The sequence below is a fragment of the Ambystoma mexicanum genome, chromosome 6p, assembly GCF_040938575.1.
Source record: "Ambystoma mexicanum isolate Mex_15411 chromosome 6p, UKY_AmexF1_1, whole genome shotgun sequence".
Lineage (NCBI taxonomy): Eukaryota > Metazoa > Chordata > Amphibia > Caudata > Ambystomatidae > Ambystoma > Ambystoma mexicanum.
In genome coordinates this window covers 1,345,229,901-1,345,252,845 of record NC_090935.1, presented here as the reverse complement: position 1 = coordinate 1,345,252,845, position 22,945 = coordinate 1,345,229,901, and the positions used below count along the sequence as shown (strand labels likewise).

Genomic DNA, 22,945 nt, shown 5'->3' with positions numbered 1-22,945 from the left:
GACATCATCCCGAGGAGGGACTTGATGGACCTCACCTTGGCCGCGTCGGCCACCAACATCCGTTGCACCTTGCCCAAGATGGTCCTGGTCCTCTCCTCCGACGGGGAGGCCAGAAGGGACACTGTGTCGAGCCTCGCTCCCAGAAACAGTGCGACTTGCGCGGGCACCAGGTGGGATTTGGCGTAGTTCACGGAGAATCCCAGGTCCGTGAGGAGTTGGACGGTCCTTGCCGTGTGGACCACGGCGAGCTCCCTCGTCTTGGCGCGGATGAGCCAGTCGTCCAGGTAGGGGTAGACGTGAATCCCCTCGCGGCGCAGCTGCGCCGCCACCGGTGCGAGGCACTTGGTGAAAACCCTGGGTGCCGACCGCAGTCCGAAGGGAAGGGCTTTGAACTGGTAATGACGCCCTTGGACCACGAATCTGAGGAATTTTCGGTGCCCCTTTAGGATGGGAATGTGGAAGTAGGCATCCTCCAAATCCAACGACGATAGGAAGTCTCCTTCCTCCAGCTGACCCAGGACGTGCTGGAGGGTGACCATCCGGAACTTCTGCGCCTTGATGAACTCGTTCAGGCGTCGCAGGTCCAGGATGGGGCGCCATCCTCCCGTCTTCTTCTTCACGAGGAAGTAACGCGAGTAGACTCCGGAGCCCCGAAGCCTCTTTGGGACGAGTTCGATGGCGCCCTTCCTGAGCATCGCCTTCACCTCCAGGAGAAGTTGAGGGACGTGAAGTTCTTTCCTGGCCACGGGGGGGACGCGCGGGCACCTTCTTTGAAACTCGAGCGCGTGGCCCCGGGCCAGGGCGTCCAGCACCCAACGGTCGGTGGAGATGGACTCCCACACGCTGACGAAGCCCGCCAGCCGGCCTCCCACCGGGGTGCTTCGGTGGGGGCCCGACCCCACGGCCGGTTCAATCCTGCTTGGACGCGGCCTTGCCGCCTTGGCCCCCTTGGCGACGACGGCGGGGGCCGCCAGACTTGCCTCGTCCTCTGTAGGCCTCTTGCGACGACGAGCGGGCCGCTTGACGGTAGGAAGCGAAACCGCCGCCGGAACCTTTGGAGGCGCCCTTGCCTCCGCCGCTCCGAAAGGGCGTCCGCCGTTGCTGCAGCACTCCAAGGGCCCGGGCCGTCTCCGTATCCGCCTTGGTGGCCTGAAGGGAATCGTCCACTGTCTTCCCAAACAGGTTGTTCCCGTCGAAGGGCATGTCCAGGACCCTGTTCTGGACGTCCTGCCGAAAGTCCGTAGCCTTGAGCCATCCGCGCCGTCGAAGGCAAACGCCGTTGCCCATCTGGCGGAACCCAGTGTCGGCGATGTCCGTCGCCACGGTGATGGCGTGGTCCGAGGCCACCTCACCTTCCTGCAGGATCTCAAGGGCCTCCGCCCTCTTGTCGTCCGGCAGAAAATCCAGCAGGGGAGCTATCTTGTACCAGAGTTCCCTGTCGTAGCGGGCCACGATAGCCAAGGCGTTGGCCGCTTTAATCGTCGTCGCCGCCGACGAGATGACTCTGCGTCCCATGGCATCCAATTTCTTTCCCTCGCCGTCCGGCGGGGAAGTCGACGTGGAGGCCGCACCCCCCCCCCGCTTTCTTCCTGGCTGCCGCGGAGACGACGGAGTCCGGGGTAGGCTGCGCCCGGAGGCATAGGGGGGCCGAGTCCGGGACCCGGTACTTTTTCTCGTACCGGTCTCTTTTCGCTGGCGTCGTGGAAGGGTTCTTGAGGAGGGAAAGGCCCTCATCCCAAATGTCGTCCAACAGAGAGAGGCACTGCGAGGACCGTCTTCCTCTTGGTCTCGCGCCGTTGGTAAAGGAAGCCTTCCTTTTTCTTCTCCTCAGGGCAGAGTTGGAAAAGCTCGGATGCCCTGGCGATCATTGAGTGGAACGATCCAATCTCGTCGGGCGGAGAAGCCCTGGGGGGAGGCGACGACGGAAAATCCTCGTCGTATGCCTCGTCGTCCGTACCCGTCGCTGCCGTGTCAGTCCCCGTATCATCCCCTCGGGTGGACGGGGAGGAGGGCTGGATGGGGCGCGATGGTTGAAAAGGAGGCGGTGGATGGATCCTTCTTTTCTTGGTAGGGGGAACACCAGAAGGTCCCGGTTCCGGATCCCCCGACGGGAGAGGTTCCTCCGTCGGTAACGGTAGTCTCGTCCTTATCTCGGAGCATAAGGACTGTATAGCCAACAAAATGGCCGCTGAGTTGTCCTGCGGCGCTGGCAGAGGGGAATCCGACGGGCGAGCAGGGGCCCCGTCGGTATCCTCGACGATGTCGTCGTCGTCACCTGCGTCGGGGCCCATTCCGACGGGCTGGTCTTGTTCCACGCCTAGGCCGTGGCTTAAGACCTCGATCAGTTCCTCTTCTGAGGTTGAGGCCGAATCTCCGACGACGCCCTGCCCCCCCTTCTTCCCCACGGAGGGTTTCACGGGGGTCCTATCGATGGGCACGAAAGAAGACTCCCTCCGAGGAGGCAGGGAGATTCTGGGCCCCGAGGCCGCCACCACTGGTGCAGCCTCCACAGGCTGGGCCAGGGCCGCCGCGACCGTTTCGATAGAGGGCTTGGTCGAATGGATCAAGGCCTTCACCACCTTAGGTGCGCTCACCGCCTTATCCTTGAGGGAGGGGGCACTGCCACGCTCCTCCTCTGCCTTAGAGCTCGACCGGGGTCTCTCCAGGAGCTTCGCCGGGTGCTCGGCCTTCCTCTTACCCGACCCAGAGCGTTGGCTCGTGGTTGATGGTGCCGGGGAGGGTGCGCCCTGCCTGGCGCCCGTAGAGCCCGACCGTTCGGCGCTCCCGGTGCCAGCGGACTCGCGGTGCTTGGCCTTATGTTGGGCCCCCGTCGCCGGGGCGCCCTCAAAGGTCTTAGAAGACCGCTCAGATTTCTTCTTCTTCTCGCCAGACGGGCTCTTACCCTCCAGCCAGCTGGCGAGACGTTGATGGCGGTCCTTCATGGTCCGTTCCGACATGTTGCCGCAAAACGCACAGTCCTTCTCCACGTGCGTCTTGTCCCCATGAAGGCAGTAAAGGCAGAAAGAGTGTTCGTCCTCCTTGAAGACGTTCTGCAGCTGGCATCCAGGGCAGGCCCTGAACAGCTTTCCGGGCGTCGAGCTTCCCTTCTCCTGGGCCATCTCCGAGACCGGGCCTGAGAAGCTTCTGGAGTCCTCCGAAGTGTAGCTCGACGAAATCTTCACCCTTGAGGGGCACAGATGAATCCGACACGGGTCCCCGTTGATCGGATGTAGGATCGGTGGAGCTTGAGGCTCTTTTGACCGAAAGAATCGAAGTTTTTGTGAAAAAGCGCGAAAAAATAGCACTAACGCTCGAGAGCAATAGCACGAGGATCCCAACACATGAACGTGCGGTAAAAATCTGAAGATGGCTGCCAGAGGCGGTGCTTAGGTAGAGGGCAGTCATTGGCTGTGGTCAGTATGACGCAGAGACCAGTGATTGGTTATTACTACGAAAGACAGATCAGAAACGAAACTGATACTGGTTTTTTCTTTACCGAGGATTCCCAGCCTGACGACGGGGAATATTCATGAGCATGTGAATCCATGCCAGACCCCATGCTGGAGAAGTACATTTTTTCTGATCTTTTCATCCTGTAATGCTATGTTCACTGTGGTATACATAGTTTGCGTGGCACAAAACCTGTAGATTTCTCACCTTCTGTGGGGATAATATTGATCAAGTGCAATAGCCAAAGTTGAAATACATACTGATAAATGTGAGTGCCCCAGTGAGTGCCCCAATGGTTCAGAGGATAGCTCAGTGTGTTAAGCACTCATTGCAGTGATATGCGTTCAAATGCAAGATTACAATACCAAATTCCAGCAAGGCCGACTCAGCGTTTCGAATGTATGAAGTTGCTAAGCTTGCATGTACTTTGTTTTATAGCACTCCAAGTGTTATCATCACCAATATACCTGCACCAGATAACTCTTGCTATAGAAATTAACATAGCGTCAGTATGAAGGTCTAGAAATTGGTTTGTTTAGATGGGGAGTTGTAGAACCTAGCAGGCAATGTCAATGATCACAATAAAGTGTTAGAGATGTTGATTTATCCAAATTCCAGACTGTGGAACCAAAGCGTTCATGCTTGGATTCTAGCTTTGCCAGCAGACGATACAGTGATCCTGGACAAATCTTACATCACTGACAGTACTGAACTGCCTTCTATGAAAAGGTTTGCTTCTCACATATTGGTGGCATTGTTTGGCCAATTACCTGATCTTTCTTATCATGTCGGCCATTTGAGTGGAAGGAGTTCTAGACAGAAGAGAGCAGACCAGATATTTCAGGCTTTTTACAAGTATATTTTAAGGTATACTTATGCGACAACAAAACGGTTTGCTTTTTTGTACAATTCAAAGGTTTTCATGCATGTTTTTAAATAACACTGCTCAAGCCTGTGTTTGGGTTTTTAAAGCTTTAAAACACAAAAGCAAAAACTATCTCAAATCTTTTAAGATCACACCCATTAGTATGCTGGTATTTATATACTTCCCTTGATGATGGAGACCATAAAGCTAGAATCATTCCCATTTTGCATAATATGTTTCTATAACATTTTGTTTTTTAAAATGTTTACATTGGGTTATGTGATTTTCATATTTTACAAGTCAAAAACTAGAAAAGAAATTGGTAAAGAGCAGAAATAGAGTGGGTACGAATCCCAGCTTCACCTCTCAATGTGTGATCCTGGGTATCTCATTTAATCTCGTATTTCCTCACCTATCAAAATTGCAAATCACTAAACCTTTCAAAATCGTCAGCCCCTCAAAGTGATTTCATTCTCAGGGTATGATCTTTAAAAAGGACTCACTCATGGTTTCACTGGCTATATATAGTGTTGCTTCCTCTATAATAATAGTGAGCATTGATACATTACACACTAAACAGCCACCTGTTTCTTTGATCTCGAATGGCAACACTGCTTGAAAACCATGTCCCACTTCTAATCTCAGTCTGTCTGGATACAGACACCTTCCTGGTAGCTTTAAATCGTCGTCCACTCTCTATTCTATGGTATGTGTAGTTATATTGTTGCTTCCCATTGGTCGTCTGTATCCATGCTTGAGCCCTTTTTCTGTCTCTGAGGCAGCTAATCTGAGTCATTTGACTATTCTGGATTATGTGTACCTTTCTCATAAAATCTGTCCTGCAGTTATACCATGTCCAGTATACCTGCCACATGGCTGCTATTGATGAAATCTTTGCTGTACCTACGCTTGAAAATTGTCGTAGAATGCTAATGTTGACCTTGAAATGCTACTTGTTTATGACTCTGATTACAACCAGAATTAAGAGAGTAAGGGATCTGAAACTGAGTTTACCATGCTTATTTTGATCTCTGCGAGGCAGCGTATCAAGCTATGGGTTGTTATCGCGACACGGGGTGCGGCGCACTAGATATTCTATATTCCTTAATTCCTTTGGTTTGTTGGAGGGGGGCTCCAGAGGTGTCCGTGCCTAGGCCCCCAAAGTGCTTAAGATGGCCCTGCTACTCCAAACTATACAGTTACGAGGAACAGGGTCCTCTAGAAGATGTGATGGAGGCCCTGGAAGTAACGCAGCAGGCTGCATTAGACCAGCCCATCACGGTGGAGGAGGTGAGCGCTGCAGTTGTCTTGCTTGCTACTAGTAAAATGCCTGGTAGTGATGGAATCCCCCCCCGAATGTTATAAAACATAATTCGACAGTAACGCCGGTGCTGCTTTAGGTCTTTGAGGAAGCCTACACTAAGTGCGTGCTGCCGGCAAGCATGCGAGAAGCCCAAGCCAGGAAAACCCATTGAGAGATGTGAATCCTATCAGCCCTTAGCCATGCTAAACTACGATATGAAAATATTAACCATGATACTGGCAGGGCGGTTACGTAAGCCGATTGCGGGTCTGATACATAGCGATCAGACTGGCTTTATCCCTGGTCGGAGTACAGCACTAAATCTGCAATGATTGCAAGATATTATAGCACAGACCAACGAGTCCCCCAAGCGATACGCAGTGGTGTCACTAGACGCAATTAAAGCTTTTGATTCTCTTTATTGGGAATGGCGGTTTACAGTACTGCAAGAATTTGGGTTTGGGGAGCAGTTCAGGCGATGGGTAAAGATTCTTTATGCATCCCTGATTGCAAGAGTGGGAGACGGGTGTCAATGAACTCTGACATACAAAGAAGAACAACACCTCATGGGTGTCCACTATCACCCATGCTGTATGTATTGGTGTTGGAGCCCATAGCGGTTTACCTGCGCCAAGAATTCCTAGAAGCAGGTATTCGGGTTGGGGCATCGCACATTTGGTATCACTATACGCTGATGTCCTCCTGTATGTGGGGGAACCGCAGGTTAATCTACCATTAATCATGGAGTATGGGATAACTTCACTAAATTCTAGGGGATTTCCTTCAGTAGGGCGAAGTCCTGCGTATTCCCACTGGCGGGGCTAGGAAGGGTTGAGGGCGGTGCGCTGCCGGAATTGGGACTCTCGTGAAATTTGGGCTCCTTTAAATACATGGGGGTACATATTATGCACATGCCACTGGATATTCATACTCTGAATACAGTTGGGGTGGTGAAAGGTCTGAAGAAGACAATGGCATTCTGGTCCAAGCTCCCATCCCACTCTCACTGAAGGTCAGGGTAGTGATGATGAAAATGATCGTCCTGCCTAGATTTCTGTATTTCTTTACCAACATACATCATTATATCCCGGCCTCCCTCTTTCGCTTGCTGGAATCACTGATCAGGGGATTCTTATGGGGTGCCGTGCGGCATAGGATCGCCCTCACAACACAGTACCTACCTTATAAGGAAGGAGGTGTGCAACTTCCGAATTTAGCACGATACTACTTGGCGGCACAACTCAGTTTTGCTGCAAAATGGCTATCGGATGATGTTACATCAGAGTCTCCACTACTTCAAGTGTCTAGGAACCCTCGCGTCAAACTGATCCAACTGAATGTATTGTACTGCACCTACATGACACCCAACAGAGTGGCTAAGTTTAATAGGAGCAAACAACCGAAATACCCCTGGTGTGGAGGGGATGGTGCCGATTTGATTCATATGTTTTGGAGTTGTACGAAAACACAGGGGATCTGGGCTCGAATTGAGCAGACATTTAGAAGGGCTGGGGTGACGAGACACACTTGGAAACGTAAGGAGCGTTTGCTGGAAGCTTATCCGAGGAACAGCAAGCACAAGTACATTATTAAGTTTATGGACATGGTGTGCATCCTTGCTAAACTATGTGTTTCCATGACCTGAAAGTCAGCTGGGGGGCCACTGTACTCCCAATGGCACAAGGAGTTTGAAACGTGGGCTGAGCTTGAGACCAGGGTGTGGTTTAGGTCAATGCAGAGTCTGGAGGCAACTCCAGGGGGAGCATATGAATCCTGGAAGACGTTGATCTGGGACATGTTTCACCCCTCGGATGATAAGCCTCCATGAACGCCCCTCCGCTGATTGCTGTGTTACACTCTCTCTTTGAAATTGTCACTCTCCTTCCGCCCTCTGGTACCCCAGTGCCCTTACGCTAAGTATGAATATTGGCCCTTAACCGGACAAGGTAATTGGTCCCTAGATGGTCCTCACACCCAAGCACTGACCACACCACTGCTCTGGCTATGACCTAGTTTGCATGCATGGAGAACATGTTTGTTTTGTTTTGTTGTTAAAATCTGTTATATGTTAAACGTATTGGCTGACAGCAAGAACTGTAAGTGAAATCATGCTTGGTACTGTTGCTTAAAGGAACACGTGACTGTACCTTTGTTATTTCTAAATGCCAATAAACAAAAAGCAGCAGCAGGTAGAGGGGAGCACGGCCATCAAATGATCCTTAGAAGCATTATAGACTGAGTCACAAGAGCAAGCAGCATAGGAGTGTTTTCAAACTCTGATTAATTATGAAAGGGGGGGTGTGGCCCTCTCCCCCTCCTGCCCCAAATAGATGGGGCATGTCCTTTAGCCCTCCCTATGGGCAGATATCTAGTGTATTCTGGCAATCTGCTCCTAGAGAGGGTTACATTTGTTTTTACTGGGGTTTGGGGCGTTACTAGAACACCAGAGATGGCCTGTATGAGGGGGGTGGCCCTCTCCCACTCATGCCCCAAATGGATGGGGTGTGTCAATTAGCCTTCCCTAGGGGCAGATTGCTAGTGTAATCTGGCAATATGCCCCTAGGAAGGGGCAAATGTGTTTTTACTGGAGGGTTAGGGTCACTAGAGCACCAGGGATGGCTTGAAAGCGGGGGTATCTGCTTTGTTATGCAAGTAGTTCTTTTCTTCTCTGGTTAGGACCCATTGTCAGTGGGGTGTGTGGGACTGGGGCTGGATTGTTTGTGATATGGGTGGGAGTGGGGGTTCTGGGAAGGTATTTTGGTGGGCTGGGACACAACTGCAGGGCCAAGGACATCACCTCTGACAATCCTGGAGCTCTGGCTGGCCTGTGTACAGCTTTTCCCCACAACAGAGCCCCGGAAGTGTGCCAATCTCTCCCCGAGGTAAAAATTGTAACGCAGCTCAGCCAGAACTACAGGACGATTAGGGGTGAAGTCCCTGGCCTTGGCAGGGGTGGACTGGCCCATAGGGAACTCTGGAGATTTCCCGGTGGGCCTCTGCACCCTGGGCCTCTTTTGTGTGGCATTTTCAAATTTTCCCATAGGAAAAGGGTTGTGCTTGCTGAAAATGTGTAGCATGGGGTCACTTTGAAAATTATTTCCAGGGCCTCTTTTGCTGACCCAGTCCACCCCTGGGCCTTGGGCAACTGTTTCCCATGTGGGTCGACCATCCCCAAGTGCGGCGGCATTCCCAGGGAGCCCCAGCAGAGTCCCCATCCCTTCCTGGAGGGAAAATCTGTAACATAGCCCAGCCACAGCTTCAGGATGGCCAGGGGTGATGTCCCTGCCCTTGGGAGACTGTCTCCCATGTGGGATGACCAACCCCAAGCACAGCAGAAGTCCCAGTGAGCCCCGGCATGGTCCCCATCCTTTCCCGTATGGAAAAACTGTAACGCAGCCTAGCCAGAGCTCCAGGCTGGCCTTGGGGATGGTCGACCCACATGGGAGAGGGACGTCCAAGGACAGGGACATCACCCCGAACATAAGAATTTCCTCTTCCTAAGCCCTTTGGTACCAGTGGTATAGCCTTTTCCCTTGGCACCCAGGTAAGTGCACCTATACATGTGAGGAACTGTTTTCGTCTGGACACCTGTGGGAACATGGGAAGGTAGGACATGTGTTGTTGCCGGCTTGTTTCAGTAGTTTCCTGGTGGCAAATGTCTGAAAAAAAACGTTTTCTCCACTTTCTGGAGTTTACTGGGCCTTGTGGTAATATATGCTTGGGCTATTGGCGAAGGTCATACCTCTGGTCTCCCCTGGGTGTCTTCCTTTCAGAAATGTATGGGGTTCCCAGTTTTCCTTGGTGGCTGCGACAACCCAGGCCCAAATCTGTGGAATGTCCAGACGGCCAAAACCAGTATTCCCTAGGCCGTCTGAAATACCAGTGGTTTAGCCTATTCCCTTTGTGTCCCGGTCAGTGCTCGACACACGTGAGGTAGTGTTTTCGTCAGGACACATTTGGGAACGCGGGAAGGTAGGACATTTGTGATTTCCTCTTGGTTTCCAGAACATTGTCACGCATTTCCTACTGCACTTTGTTACACAGCCCTTTCATTTCCCAAATGTGACCTACATTTAGTCGCTAATTTAGGCACACTGCACTTTTTTAACTTGCACAAGTTGCCTATCCTTCAAAAGGTCTGCCTGTGCTCTTTCAAAAAATGTATGCTTGCCATTCTTCACCAGATTAGTTTCCCTTATTTTCAACTGGGAAGTACGTCTGTTTAGTCCGTCAGCATCAAAAATCCTATGCACCATGGCTCAGGTTTTGGCTTGTGGTACTGCTTGTTTTGTGAAACATTACCAAAAGTGTGCGATTTCCTAACTAGATGAGTCGGGGGAATATAGCCGTGCATTTCTTTTCTCAATATTGACAGAAGGCATTACCTTACAGGTCCAAACATCTGCAGCACATACTTTTCTTTCACTCACTTTTCTAATTTATTGCCCAAATTATAATGGTAGGTACATAGTTGTTGCCCGACATGTACAAATCACCTCTTCCAGAACTTAGAATGTTGTCTACTTTTCAGAAATGTGTTCCTTTCTGGGTGCCCATCGAGCTTCCCTACCCTCCCCTTCCATTCCTTCCAAGCAGGTCCTATTATTAAAAAAAAAGGGGGGGGGGTTAAATCGCCTACCACGCACAAAACTGATGGTAACTTTATAAAGTTGTTTCCACTCAACCTGTTCTTGAAAGGTTTGAAAATGGTGAATTCAGAACTGCAAGCCATTTGGTTCCTAGCTCTTACACGAAAAGAACCACAGGCTTCTTTGTACACCATTTCATTGGCATTTTTGGGAAAAAAACACACAATTTGCTCTCTTTTTTGTTATTTTGTGTCACCCCTATACAGCAATCGATTTAGGAACAAAATGGGTCACATTTGGCCGAGATATCTCTTATAACCAAAGTTACAAGGGACTGAATGCGACATACCAAAATCTCCAATAAAGCGCTGGGCACTGGGAGGGAAAACCCTCAGCAATTAAGGGGTTAAACGGAATCACGGAACCTCCTGGTAAGGGTGCTGAAGAACCTGTGGCATATATAGCACACAAACTGTTGGAGGTCTTCCATGTCCCAGGCGGTTGCTACCACAGCGGTAGTACCATGTCTAAAAGGCTCCCAAAACGTGCAGGTTAAGAACACAAATGTACCAGGCCATAAAGTTTCGCAAGCGCTATTGCAGGGGCATATGCTAGGCACAAACACGTTTAAAATTAAGACATATAGTTCTACATATGTTAGTTATCAGTCACTTATGTGGTCTTTATGAATGGCTTGTTAATCTTTTATTACAAAGGCACAGAAGGCACTGCAGGAACAATTGAATTAGGGAGGGGCTAACGAGGCAGTGTGCCCGTTAAAGAACTTATGGAATGTAGTGGTTTCTTACAAGCGTACAGACTTCAGTAACCTTAAACCCATTTATTTTATCAAAGGTTTTATTTATTTCGACTCCATTTTAGCAGCTAGAAAAAGGCTCCTATCTCCAGACTGCTATGAAAGCAGGCGCACCCCGGGCAAAAGCTGAATCGCGCCTTATCGCTCTGTACAGCGTTACACCAGTCACATACATATTAGAAAATGCTATTGTTCATTCCTACGTGTTGTACTTAAAACATTACATCTGACCTACCTGGAATGTTGCCAAAATCTCTGTAGATGCGGAAATCTGTATCCGAGGGGATAACTCCACTCTGGAAAACTTCCTGCGCAACCACAGAGGCGAAAGGGTGCACGGCTGCAGCTGCGTATGCCTGGACCAGCCAGGGATTCTCAGGCCCTGCCATGGAAGAGCAGATCCAGGGAAGACCGTTAGGAAAGCAGTTATGTGTACAGTTTCAAATTGGGTACTTCTGACAAAACGAGGAATGGAAACATGTTGGGACTTGCGCCTCCATATGCAAATCTGTACTGCAAAAACATATCAACACTGCTATATATACACATCACATTTCTGTCAGCACAACATATATTTTGCATATATTATACAGTTTTCTCAGATTTGTTGGGTGTGGGAGGGTTGACTGTCCTTCCAGGCTTACAATTGTGACTCCTTAAAGATTCTAAAAAGTAGTGGATACACAGAACATGCGACATATGTATTGTTTCAAGGAATTGGATGGGATTTGGGACAAACTTCTACAGGGGCTAGGCCAGAGGTCTTCAAACTGGGGCGCACCTGCAGGGGGCCGCGGCCGCATCCCTGGGAGAGCCCTGCATGAAATGTAAAAAATGAAATACAAAATATATATACTTTTTTTTTTTAGAAAATGGGCAGGGGCAGCTCACATGGTCGGATGGAAGCATAAAACTGTCCCAGGTACCAATGAAAAAGGGGCCCGCAGTTCCAAATGGATATTCATTCCTTTAGTCACAGACTGATTGAATAGTACCCAGGGGGTCTTTTTTGTTAAAATGTAAGCAAATTGTGATAGTTAAATAATATTTATTCAGCAGAAATGGTCAGAACTACTGGCTGCATAGTGAAGTAACTCATCAAACTGGCCCACATTGGCCAGAAAAGTGGCCCATTTTGACTGGCCCACACTAGCATTTTGCCTTTTTGGTACAGGCACTGCCCTATAGGCCAGTACGAGCCTGGTGGCTCATCCATAATGGGCAAGGAGGCGTCCACCCAGTGGCCCCCTTACCCATTATGGAGGAGCCGAGGAGCCAGCCCAGTGAAACACTGAGCACTCCCTCAGCTGCTTCCTCCAGCTGAGGGAGTGCTCCTGGGCTGGCTGAACTGTCAAAGGGAAACAGTTCAGTTAGGTTCCTCAGCTGCACATGCTCACTGAGCAATGCAAGGCTGGGGGCGATGTGCCTTTGTTGCACAATCCCCCTACCCACCTGCCAAAATCAGCTCTACTCTGCGGTGCTGTGGAGCCCAGGGGACAGGGAGGGTATTTTATTACTGGATATCTATCACAGATGTCTGATCCCCCCCCTGATCCCGTTCTTGATTTGTTTGTGCTCCCTCGCTACGCTCGGTCGCTTATGCATATCCGGTGGAAATATTTATGCCCCTCCACTTAAAAAATTAACCAGCCACCACTGGCCCTGGGACTGTGCTGGGAGCAGGATGGGGAAGCCCAGGGACTGTGATGGCAGCAAGATTGGCAGGAGCCATGGGATAGTGGTGGGAGCAGAGTTTGGAGAGCCTAGGGTCTGTGGTGGGGTGGGGAGAGCACAGGGACTCGGCTAGGAGAAGAGAAGTAGTCCAGATACTGTGATGGGAGCGGGTGGGAAAGGCCAATGACTATACTGGGAGTAGGGTGCAGTGACAGGGCCCGATAGTTTACAGCCATTTCAACTTACTGTCCATTTGGCATTTTTGGGGGGGCCCGGCCTGCCCACATTTTGTTCAGGGCAGGGCCCAGGCCTAAAAAGTTTGAAGACCACTGGGCTAAGGGCTCATTTATGGTGCATATGGGTATCCTGCCTAATGGGGATCCTGGTCTCCACCCTGATCGCCAATGTAGAAGCCTCCAGTATATAGCGGCCAGAACACCTGACCAACAGTGTTTCCGGGATACAGCTGGGAGCTCGCCATTTGCTGTTCATCTAGGGCAGAATGACTAGGCCTCTTAAGCCCAGCTGCAGCGATAAACTGCCTAGTATGCTTCCTTCTCAGATAGTATATGTCCAGTCACGGCAGCAAGGACAAGAGTGCCACCACCTACAGACTGCAGTGGGGACAGAGTGGCCCCCGCTTCCTCACTGCAGTTGGGATTCAGTGCCCCTCCCGCTCAGGGAAGCATAGGGGTTGGGGGTCGTCAAGTGCAGATCGAATACCCCCACTCTATGCAGTGAGGAGGATAGATGCCTCCAGCTCTATATAAGCGGGGCGGGCGGTAGGATCAAGCGTTCTCCCACTCTATGCAGTTGAGGGATATATTTCTCCCTCACTCCTCTATGCAGCTGGGGAAATAGAGATCCCACTGCTCACCCACATCAGAGATCAATTGACCCCCCCACCCTGCACCAACTTATAATTGTATATAGTGGGTGATCTGTCCCAGTAGATCTCTGGATCAGTAGTCCCAAAAAAAATAGGCCACCCTCCTTGCTGCAGCTGCTCAAGCTCACCCATTCTCTGTCGCTCCAGGTCTGCCCAACAAAAATCCCATCTATTGTGTGGAATTCCTCAATAGCGTGTCAGCCAGCCACTCCAATATTTTACAGCATCGCCCCCTTGTTTCTTCTGCTGATAAGCTCCCACATAGGCCCATCCTGGCATACAGGTCCGGTGGTATTTGGAAGATACAAGATTTCCCACCTGGCGATGATGCCTATTTCTGGGTGTGATTGGCTGAGCACGAGGACCCCTACTTGAATATGGGGTAACACAGGCAGTATAAGCACTGTCAGGGTCGAATGGTCCTTTTGGCTGGATCATTGATTACTCAGTGGCTGTCCAAAGGTACATATCACCTGCCTCAAACCGGTGGTGTACTAGTCTGCGGGAAACTGGTAGGTGGCAAACAATAGGCCTTTATTCTTACAGGTGTACCAGGTCAAGGTCCAAGAGGAGTAACCGGAGGGTGACCCTGCAACTCCCACCCATGATTCCCACCAGGAAGCCCACAACTCTAGCTCGAAGTCTCTTAAGCCATGGTCTACTTGTGCTCCCTTTGTGTCCTCGGATGAGGAATGAGACATGTAAAGCTTAATATAATGTGGCCATACCTAATTTAGCACAATGTCTGCCATTTAAGGCAGCCTCTTTGCACATGGTTAAGGAAGTGAAATTGGGAGCGAGGGTTAGTTTTAAGACACTGAGATCAAAGTAAACCTGTGGAGTTGATGGGTATAGGACAGAGTACCCATTTCTGATGGGGCATTGTTTTTCTGGGTGGTTTGGATCGGTGGCATGTGGCTATTTATAAATCTAGAGGGAAAATGCCCAGTTAAATGAGCTACTAGCAAAGCCATACTAGGATGCCCGCTGGTCTGAAAGATGAGGGTGTATGAATGGCAGGGGATGGAAGTACTGCAGAGTCATGCAGAGAGGTCTCCATGGCTCAGCTATGATCCATAATGTGGGCTGAGGAGGACCGACGTGGACAGGCATTAGTTTGCAGAGCGGAGGGGATTTGTATATGCAATGAAAGGTGGGAAAAGGAAAAGGTATGTATGCCATTGGTGAAGGGGAATCCTGGACTGATGTTTTGTCAGAAACTGGGCTGCGGGACATCTGAATTGCCTTTGATGTTCAAGTAGTTTTCTGAAGTGCAGAGTAACTCAAGTAGACTGTTTTACAGGTTGGTGGCCAGGAATGAAAAGAACACTTCTTTGCGTTTCTGCTTTAAGTGTAAGACTGTTTCTAGAGCCATATTGCCGAATCAGAGCATTCAGACAGGCCAGGGGGTCTGCAACCTCTAGCTCTTTAGTTCTCATCAGGCCTAGCCAGCATAGCCAATGGTGTGGGATCATAGGAAGCAAAGATTAAAGATCAGTGTGACAGGTGCAAATCATGTTAACTTCTGCATGGTGGATTCTGGGCTCCTGCCATGGAAGTTATTGTGGGTGGTACACAAGAATATAAACTAAGCCAGTTTACGGCAGGAGCAAGTGGTGTGTCAGGAGAGCCAGGTGATGTTCCCATCGTTCTAAGATTAGTATTTGACAGTACAAGATTGATTACTGCCATGGCTCTCTGCAGGCCAGAGGTCTGGCATAATGTGAAAGAGGGATCCTCGCTGAAAAAAAACTGCTTCACTTTATAGCATTAACCTTGGGTAAAAGGGTGATAATTGCCCAGGGAGATCCAAGATTTGCAACGGTTGCATTCGGGGGTCGGCAGGTTCCCATAGCCGCTGGACAAGGAATGGGAGTGAGGAGGATTGGTATGTAGATGCAGATCATAACATCAGTTTTAGCTGCGACTTTTAGTCAAGACATCCATCCAAGAGAAGTATTGTTAGTTTTGAGTTGAGACTTGACCAAGTTTCTAGGCAATGGGTACTGTCCACATAACTATGGCAGGTGGGACTTGAGGGGTGTATTACTTCCAAAAGGACAGCATTGTAGGTATAGTGGAGAGAGGCTGGACCACTCGGAAACCCGTAAATACATTTGCGGGACGGGATGGTCTGAAGTATAGTCTTATGGTATGTTGTCTTGTACCGTGCACTGCTGCCACTTGCATGGTCTCTTAGCGTTCATGTTGGTGGTCTACTTTCTGTAGCCCCATTCCCTCCAATCCAATGCACACAAGTCTAGAAGAGGATTTCATAACTGATGGTGGTAAACGCTGCCAAGAGATCCAAGATTCCAAGGACGAGGTCATTTGGTACTTCACAATTATTCTTTCGTGTGTACCAGATTGGATTCTGTTCCCTTCATTAATCCGAAAGGTGTTTGAGACTTGTGCATGATGCTGTTGGTCGCTATGTGATACTGAAGTAGATTATTCTAGGTTTTTGCTGGAAAGGGAGTGTTCGAGCCAGGTCTGTAACACCCAGGGTTGTCTGGGTTTAAAACAAAAAATGTTTTATACATAATGTGTGCATTATGAATTTCTCATATCAGCTAAACCCCCCTAAAATAGTACATGAATGGCTGCATGGGGGAGGGATCTGGGGGAACAATCCCTCAGAACAGGAATGTCCAGCAATTGGGGGCATGGGTAAAATCCTCCTCTGTGTCCAGTACAAAGAGATGCCTAGAAGCTATACTTGAGACTAAATAAAATAAGCCTGAACATATCGAAACAGCTGCTTGCGAAACTGTGCTGCTATTGGTTCCCTATTACAGGTTAAGTGGGAATGTTCTAAAGTGGTAGTATTTTGGCTTGCAGTGCTTAATTACATTCTTTTGTGCTAAATATTCCCATTCAACCAGTGATCTTGAGACACGGACCTGGTGACGATTGCCACAACATGCTATTAGCGGTAAAACTGGTTATTGGAGCAAATTGGAAGAAGCCTGACAAACCCCAAATTAACTTGTGGTGGCATGAGTCATGGAACATCTTGGCAATTGGAGAAATCGTCAATGGACCTACTAGAAAATAGGGCAACCTTCTAGACTTAGTGGAGACCCCTATTAACGCAGTTATACAAAGATTTTGTCTGGACGGGCCCCCAATGTCTACGCACGCTCAACCTGTTTGAGTTACAGGCCGATATATAATGAGCTGAGTGTTCCAAGATGGCTGGACATTAGGACTTTCAAAGAGTTCAAAAGGTGGGAAGGCTTGCTGCCCGGTAAAGAAAGATACAAATTAAGTCAAGGATGGGACAATCGGTTTAAGATGAATACTTAATCTCCCTCTATTGATAGGTTCAGAAGTCTGTATGTCATCAGAGTCTGCAAAAGGGGTTTGGGAGGGGGGAGAGGAGGTACTCTTTGTTAAAGAAGGTTACTGTCCATTCCGCTTGTCGTATTGAAAAATGTATGTTGTGACATAAGCTTCAAAAAGCAATAAAAAGAAATTTTACCTAAAAAAGAATAACGAGTTGACATATCCTGCTTTGTGGAGGCTTGCAGAACTGCTCGTTATGTTGTCGATTTCAGAGTAATTGGCAGAGGGGTGGAAGCCCAAATTGCTGTATTATGGTTTTGTTGAGGTTGGGTGAGCAAGGGTTTTCAGATTATCCTTCTGGGTTGCGAGTGTTGACTAGGATTGCAAATGAGTGCGTGGGCGGTTCACAGTCACACCAGGTGCATGGTTAGGTGCTGGTCCCATTGGCTCGATGTCTAATGTCCTAAATGAATTGCATATAGTTGGGCGTTAATGGCCTGAAATTTCAAACTATTGTCATGAAATGGTTGAGGGTAATTCACAGAGTTGTTGTGATGGGGTTGGTGTGAATTTACAGACGAAGGAGGTGATTAAAATATTTCCTTCTGAGGGCACTCAACACATTCTTTATGATGTGCGTAGAGGTAGGCCTTTGTGACTTCTCCTCCCCTTACATACAGAATTATCAGTAAAATGTAGATTTGTTGGTCCTGGGGTCATTTTCCACCACATTTGATTAATTCGATTTTAATTTGTGAAGTTGACATACCACCAGGCAGCCTGCCATTTTGGAAGTTTTGGGTGTTTTTTTTTTTAGGACCATCATATCATTGGTTTGAGATGTTCATTCATGGAGAATTTGGAATCATTTGACTGGGATTTCTGGGTAAAGCAAGCTTTATAGGCTTCCACAGCTGTGGGAAGCTTGCTCAACTGGATATCCTTTGCTGTGTGCTCGATGCTGGTGGGGCCTTCATGTTTTTGTGAAATGATGCAGCAGTGGTATGAACAGTGAAGCAAATATTGAGGTGGCCATCCCCAAGGTAGGGTTGGATGGGGTGTGCCACCATTAGATTAACATTGCAGAACATTCATTCCAATGTCTGTGTGGCTGGGTGAGCGGGCCCTTGCAATAGTTGCTTGAGACGGAATGCATCCAGATTTTCAGTCAGTGCTTTCATGGCAGTGTTTTCCTTTCCCTCCAGCAATAGGTTGAACTCTCCACGGTTGATGAAGTGTTGGATGTTGACCATGAGGTTAGCTGCAGCAGCCACAAAGCTGTATGTGATTGAAGGGTTGTTTGAGGGAAGTTGGTCGGTTAAGAGAAAGGTAAGAGTGGACAAGACCAGGATGGAGTCAAGGGGGATGCTTTTGCAGCAATGGAGTGTGTGTACAAGTGTGAATCCTTCTCTTTCGCCAGTAGTATTGAAACATATATTTTAATCGGACGGAATGGTCTTATGAAATATTGTGATGAATTGTAAGTGTGTTGCCTTCAATGAGCAATTGTAGATGGCGGTCTATGATGTGATCAGATACAGAGGGAGCAGGGTGTTGAGGAGGAAGTTATATGGTTTGTCTGCACTCATGGTTGGACAGGTGGAATTTTGGTAGCAAGCAGGATGCTGTTGGCTGTGTTGTGAGCATTGGATTAGTCTACAAAGAGGTTGAGAAGATTTCTCTTAGGACGGAGGTTGTCTGTTGGTCTCCAGCAAAGGGTGGTATGATGTCAGCGCTTATAGTGTGATCTGAAATGATTCGAAGCAAAAGGAAGGCAAGACACTGCCTGTGGGTCTTCACATGCTTGTCTGCTTGGATTTGGTGTTTGCATTGCAGGTCAGAGGTGTAGGCCTGGATTTGATGACCTGTCAATGTCAGACGTTCTGCCCCCCCACCCCCACCCGCGCCCTCTCTTCAATGTATGGGCTTCTTGGGCACGACTGGTGTTTAAGTGCTCTAGATTGCACTTGTGTCGGTTCATTTTGCAAGGCCATTAGTTGGGAGCAAAGCCAGAAAATTGCATTTATTATGAGGGTGGCACTTTTGTGAGAGGCTAGCATTTGTGTTGGAAGTAACTGCATTGTTGACATCAGATAGAGCATTTCTTAGAATGGCCTTAACACCACAGCGCAGAAAATCATTAAAAGGTTTCAGTAAAGTAGTGTGTTTTGGCACCAGAGAAACATGGTGGAACATTTTCACCTTTCAAATATGTCTGCCGGTTGATCACCTACAACAGAAATGTATCCTATGTGACTGAGGCTTGGTTTCCGTTAAGAGTGATTCAGCCCTTTTATCCTTCCAACGTCAAATGATTGAGTAACTTTACACACATTATTGCAGTGCTTAGAAGTGGAAGAAGAGTTAAGCACGTGCAGATGGGTCAAAAATATGCACTAGATACAATAATATTTTACTACCATTATTGTATATTACTTGCAGTACACGTAGGCCATGAAGCACATTGCACTACATGTCCTACCACCTCTGTACAACTAGAAAACCTCAAAATGTTTATAATGCACCTTTTTATAGCCAAGAACAGTTTATTAAATTTAAACCATTGTCTATACCCGTTAGCCACAAATTGACTACAAGAATGACACTTTAAAAAAACGTCCATATATATTTTGAACTGTTCAAAATTATTCAGGGCGTAGTCACAAAAGCATGCCCATCGCCATTCATTAGACCAGCCAAACAGCTGGTTGTGCCAATGCTGGTTTCACATTCCAAAACCCAGAGAAATGTCCCAGTTTTTAAGACAAGTGAATTCAGGTTTGGGAAAAAAAAAAAAAAAAACTTAAAAAAAAGAATTGTTAGAAAGGAAAAAAAGAAGCAAACGCACCAGAATACATTTTCAGCAGTGCAACCTTAATAAGAACCAAAGCAGTATAATAGGGGCGTCGTTCCCAATATTGTGCTATTATGAAGTCACAGGACCCTTTGTCACCAATTAGGGAATCTAACAATCCAACAAGCTGATGTGCGGGCCCCTTATCCTTTGGAGTTATTTGGAAATCTCCTTAAAGGCATTTATAGACACAGATTTGTTACTTCTCAGAGCTGTTGCAAGACCCAGCAAAATTAACAAGAAAAGGCACTTAGTCTCCCACATAGGCACACCATTAGCTTGCAACAAATTGGTATTTTCATTTATTACGCACTTTTGCCAAACCACTTTCTAATAAAAAAGTAAGCAATAGTTTTGATAAGAGTACAAAGAGAACTGATTAAAAAGAAAGTAAATGAGTCAAGAAAACAAATGAGATTATTTTTTGAACGAACATGAAAGACATGAAGGAAGGAGGAGGAGGAGAAGCAGATGTCTCGGGGCAAGGGATTCCAGTGTTTGGGAGCCAGCAAAGAAAAGGCACAAAAGCGAGAGCCAGGGGGCGTGGCTTGGAGCCATGGCAGTCGGACGTGCTCAGTGAGAGCTCCCGGCTGGTGTCACGTCGCCACGGAAAATGCCCGGTGAACGATAGATCTTCTCGATCCACTCTTCAGCGATCGACAGCTGAGATGCTGCGGAACACTGGGGCGGCATAGTGGAGCCCTGCAGACGCGGATGGCAAAGATCTGCCGCCTGCGACACACCAAGAGGGAGCGCAGGACGTAGCAAGATGGCGGCCGCCCACCCTGCCCGGCACTAACCCCGGGGCCTAGGGGTTGGATCGGAGCACCCCGGGTGCGGGATCGGGCCGGCGGAACCCAGCGACTCGGCCACCACATCGCCCCGGAGGCTCTCCGGCTCCCTTCGGGGGCCCGGCTGCGCCCGAGGGTGGTTCCGGCTCTGGGGGCCCCTCCCCCGCTTCTCCTGCTCCAAGGATCGGCGGTCTGCCGTTTTACGCCAGCCCCACGCACCAGCCGATCGATCGGGGCCGCGGTGCCCGGGTGGGGGCTGGTTTCCTCCCTCCTCCCTCCTCCCTCCTGGATAATTACTTCGGCGACCACCGTCTGCCTCCCGCCTCCTGTGGGGGCAGACCAGCAAATTGAGCCGATCCGGAGGGCACCCAGCAGCTGCGGGCCGCCTGGGGACCCGGCCTCCAGACCTCCGGACCGGCGGTCCTGCGGAACGATCAGGGGGGGCCCCCCGGCCTGGACAGACCTGGACAGAGGCCACAATTGAATAGACGCCCAGGGGCTGATGCGAGCTCGCCGCAGCAGCCCCCGCCCTTTCCTCCTCACTTCGGCCACAAAGCCTCAACTTCAGTTACGCAGCCGCCTGGATCTGCCCGCTTCAGTGTGGACGGGGCCCATCCACCTCAGGGCCACGGAGGCCCCATCACCCAGCATACCTCCCAGGGGGGGCTCATCTCCGGAAGCAAGGCGAACCCGGCAACTAACGACCCCGGGGTCTCCCCACGCTTCCTACCCTGCAGGTTGGGCCCGCGCCGGGGTTCCCTTCAGCTTCTTCCTCACTCTCCTGAGCCCCTGGACTTCCTTTCGCCGCACGCTTCGGGCACCTCCGGGGAGGGGAGGTAGCCCCCCCTAAAGCACTGCCACAAGGTAAGGCGGCACCTGCCGCATCTCGCCCTAACTGGACGCTCTGCTGCCCCTCGGGCCTGGCTGGTGGCCCCTCCGCCCCCGTCGTAGCTGCAGGGGCGTCCCCGGGTTACCATGTCCAAATCGGGCAAAGCCGCCAAACAGTCGGATATTTCTACTCTATTAACAATGCCTCCTGCGGGGGAAAAAAGCAAGAGGGGTGAACGCATGGACACGGGGATGGGGAACGGCCTCCCCGGTGACCAAGCATCACAGGCGGTCACGAAAGCAGACCTCCATGAGCTTCTATCGGCCCTCACCAGGGAATTCCAGAAGGGCACTGAGGAGGTCAAGACCCAAATTACCCAGCTAGACAAGAGAGTGGGGGAGGTGGAGGCCAGAGCCGAGGAGATTGAGTCTACATTATGTGAGCAGAACTTTGAGATCGGAGAGGGGGCCGACAGGATCAGGGCCCTGGAGTGCAGGTGCGAGGCGCTTGAGGCCAGACAAGAGGACGCTGAAAACCGCTCGAGGCGGAATAACATTAGAATCCGGGGAATCCCAGCTGCAGTCTCAGAGAAGGAGCTCCCATCCTACGTCTCCGACCTTCTCCGCCACATTATCACCCTCCCAGACAACTCTCCCCTGGAACTGGACAGAGTACACAGGGCTAGACCCAGGCAGAGGTCAAATGGGGCGGCCGATGTCCTGGTCAGGATTCATTTCTACAAACTCAAAGAGGAGATCATGCAGGAGGCCAGGGCCATGGGCCAGATCCACTTCCGAGACTCGGAGATCGCCCTGTTCCAAGACTTAGCTGCTTCCACCCTAGCCAAACGAAGAGCTCTCAAACCTATGACCGACTGGCTACGAGAGCGCAAAATCCCCTACCGCTGGAGCTTCCCTTCAGGTCTCTCCTTCACTTGGGAGGGAAAGACTCAGCAAATTCCATCCCCGCGGGAGGCTGCAGTGTTTATGAATCCGGACCTGGAGGGGGAGGTCCCAGGGGACCCGGCCCGCTCCCCCGAGGGGGTCGGGGGGGGGGCCTCTTGCTCCTGGTCCCGGGTGGTTGGCCGACGCAGGATGCGCGGCCCTCCTGTTAGGGGGAATAAAACCAACACCAACTGAGAGGCCGGTCTTCCCGGTCCCATGCTGATCCTCTCCAGAACCTGTCAACATACACCGGCCCACCTTCCTGGGGGCCAAAAGGGCTACCCTAAATACTCACACTTATATGGCCTACTCGGGGCGGCGCCAACCTACCCTGTGTCCTCACAGCCGGGTGGGCCAGAGCTGCCGGCGGAGCGCTCTCTTGATTTGCAAGAACTTCACCACTACAGCATGAGACCCCGTGGTCTCCGACACAATTGGCGTCCGTGACCCAGCCGACAGCCCCGTTGGTAGAAGGCTGGTCTGGATACCTGTACATGTTAACTGTTTTAAGTTATGTTTTAGTTTATGTTGTTGGTTCTCCTTGGGCGGGGGGAAAATGAGATTCGGAGTCTGGGCTCGGGCGGGAGGTGACGTGGAAACGAAGGTCAAAATACAAGTAATCGGAGCGCCCCCCTCCCCGCACGGCGGCCCC

General features: G+C 50.0%; 1 protein-coding gene across 2 annotated transcripts in view; it reads right to left on the bottom strand.

The window, feature by feature from the left end:
• The window catches only part of ERMP1 (endoplasmic reticulum metallopeptidase 1), a 707,614-nt gene that overhangs the window by 396,530 nt on the left and 288,139 nt on the right, over nucleotides 1–22,945 (bottom strand). For both annotated transcript variants that reach the window (XR_011280380.1, XM_069626023.1), the window contains exon 5: nucleotides 11,260–11,406. Coding sequence is in view for 1 of the 2 variants with exons in the window: in XM_069626023.1 (XP_069482124.1) it covers nucleotides 11,260–11,406 (147 nt within the window). In the remaining variant the exon portion in view is untranslated. The remainder of the gene's footprint in view (nucleotides 1–11,259; nucleotides 11,407–22,945) is intronic.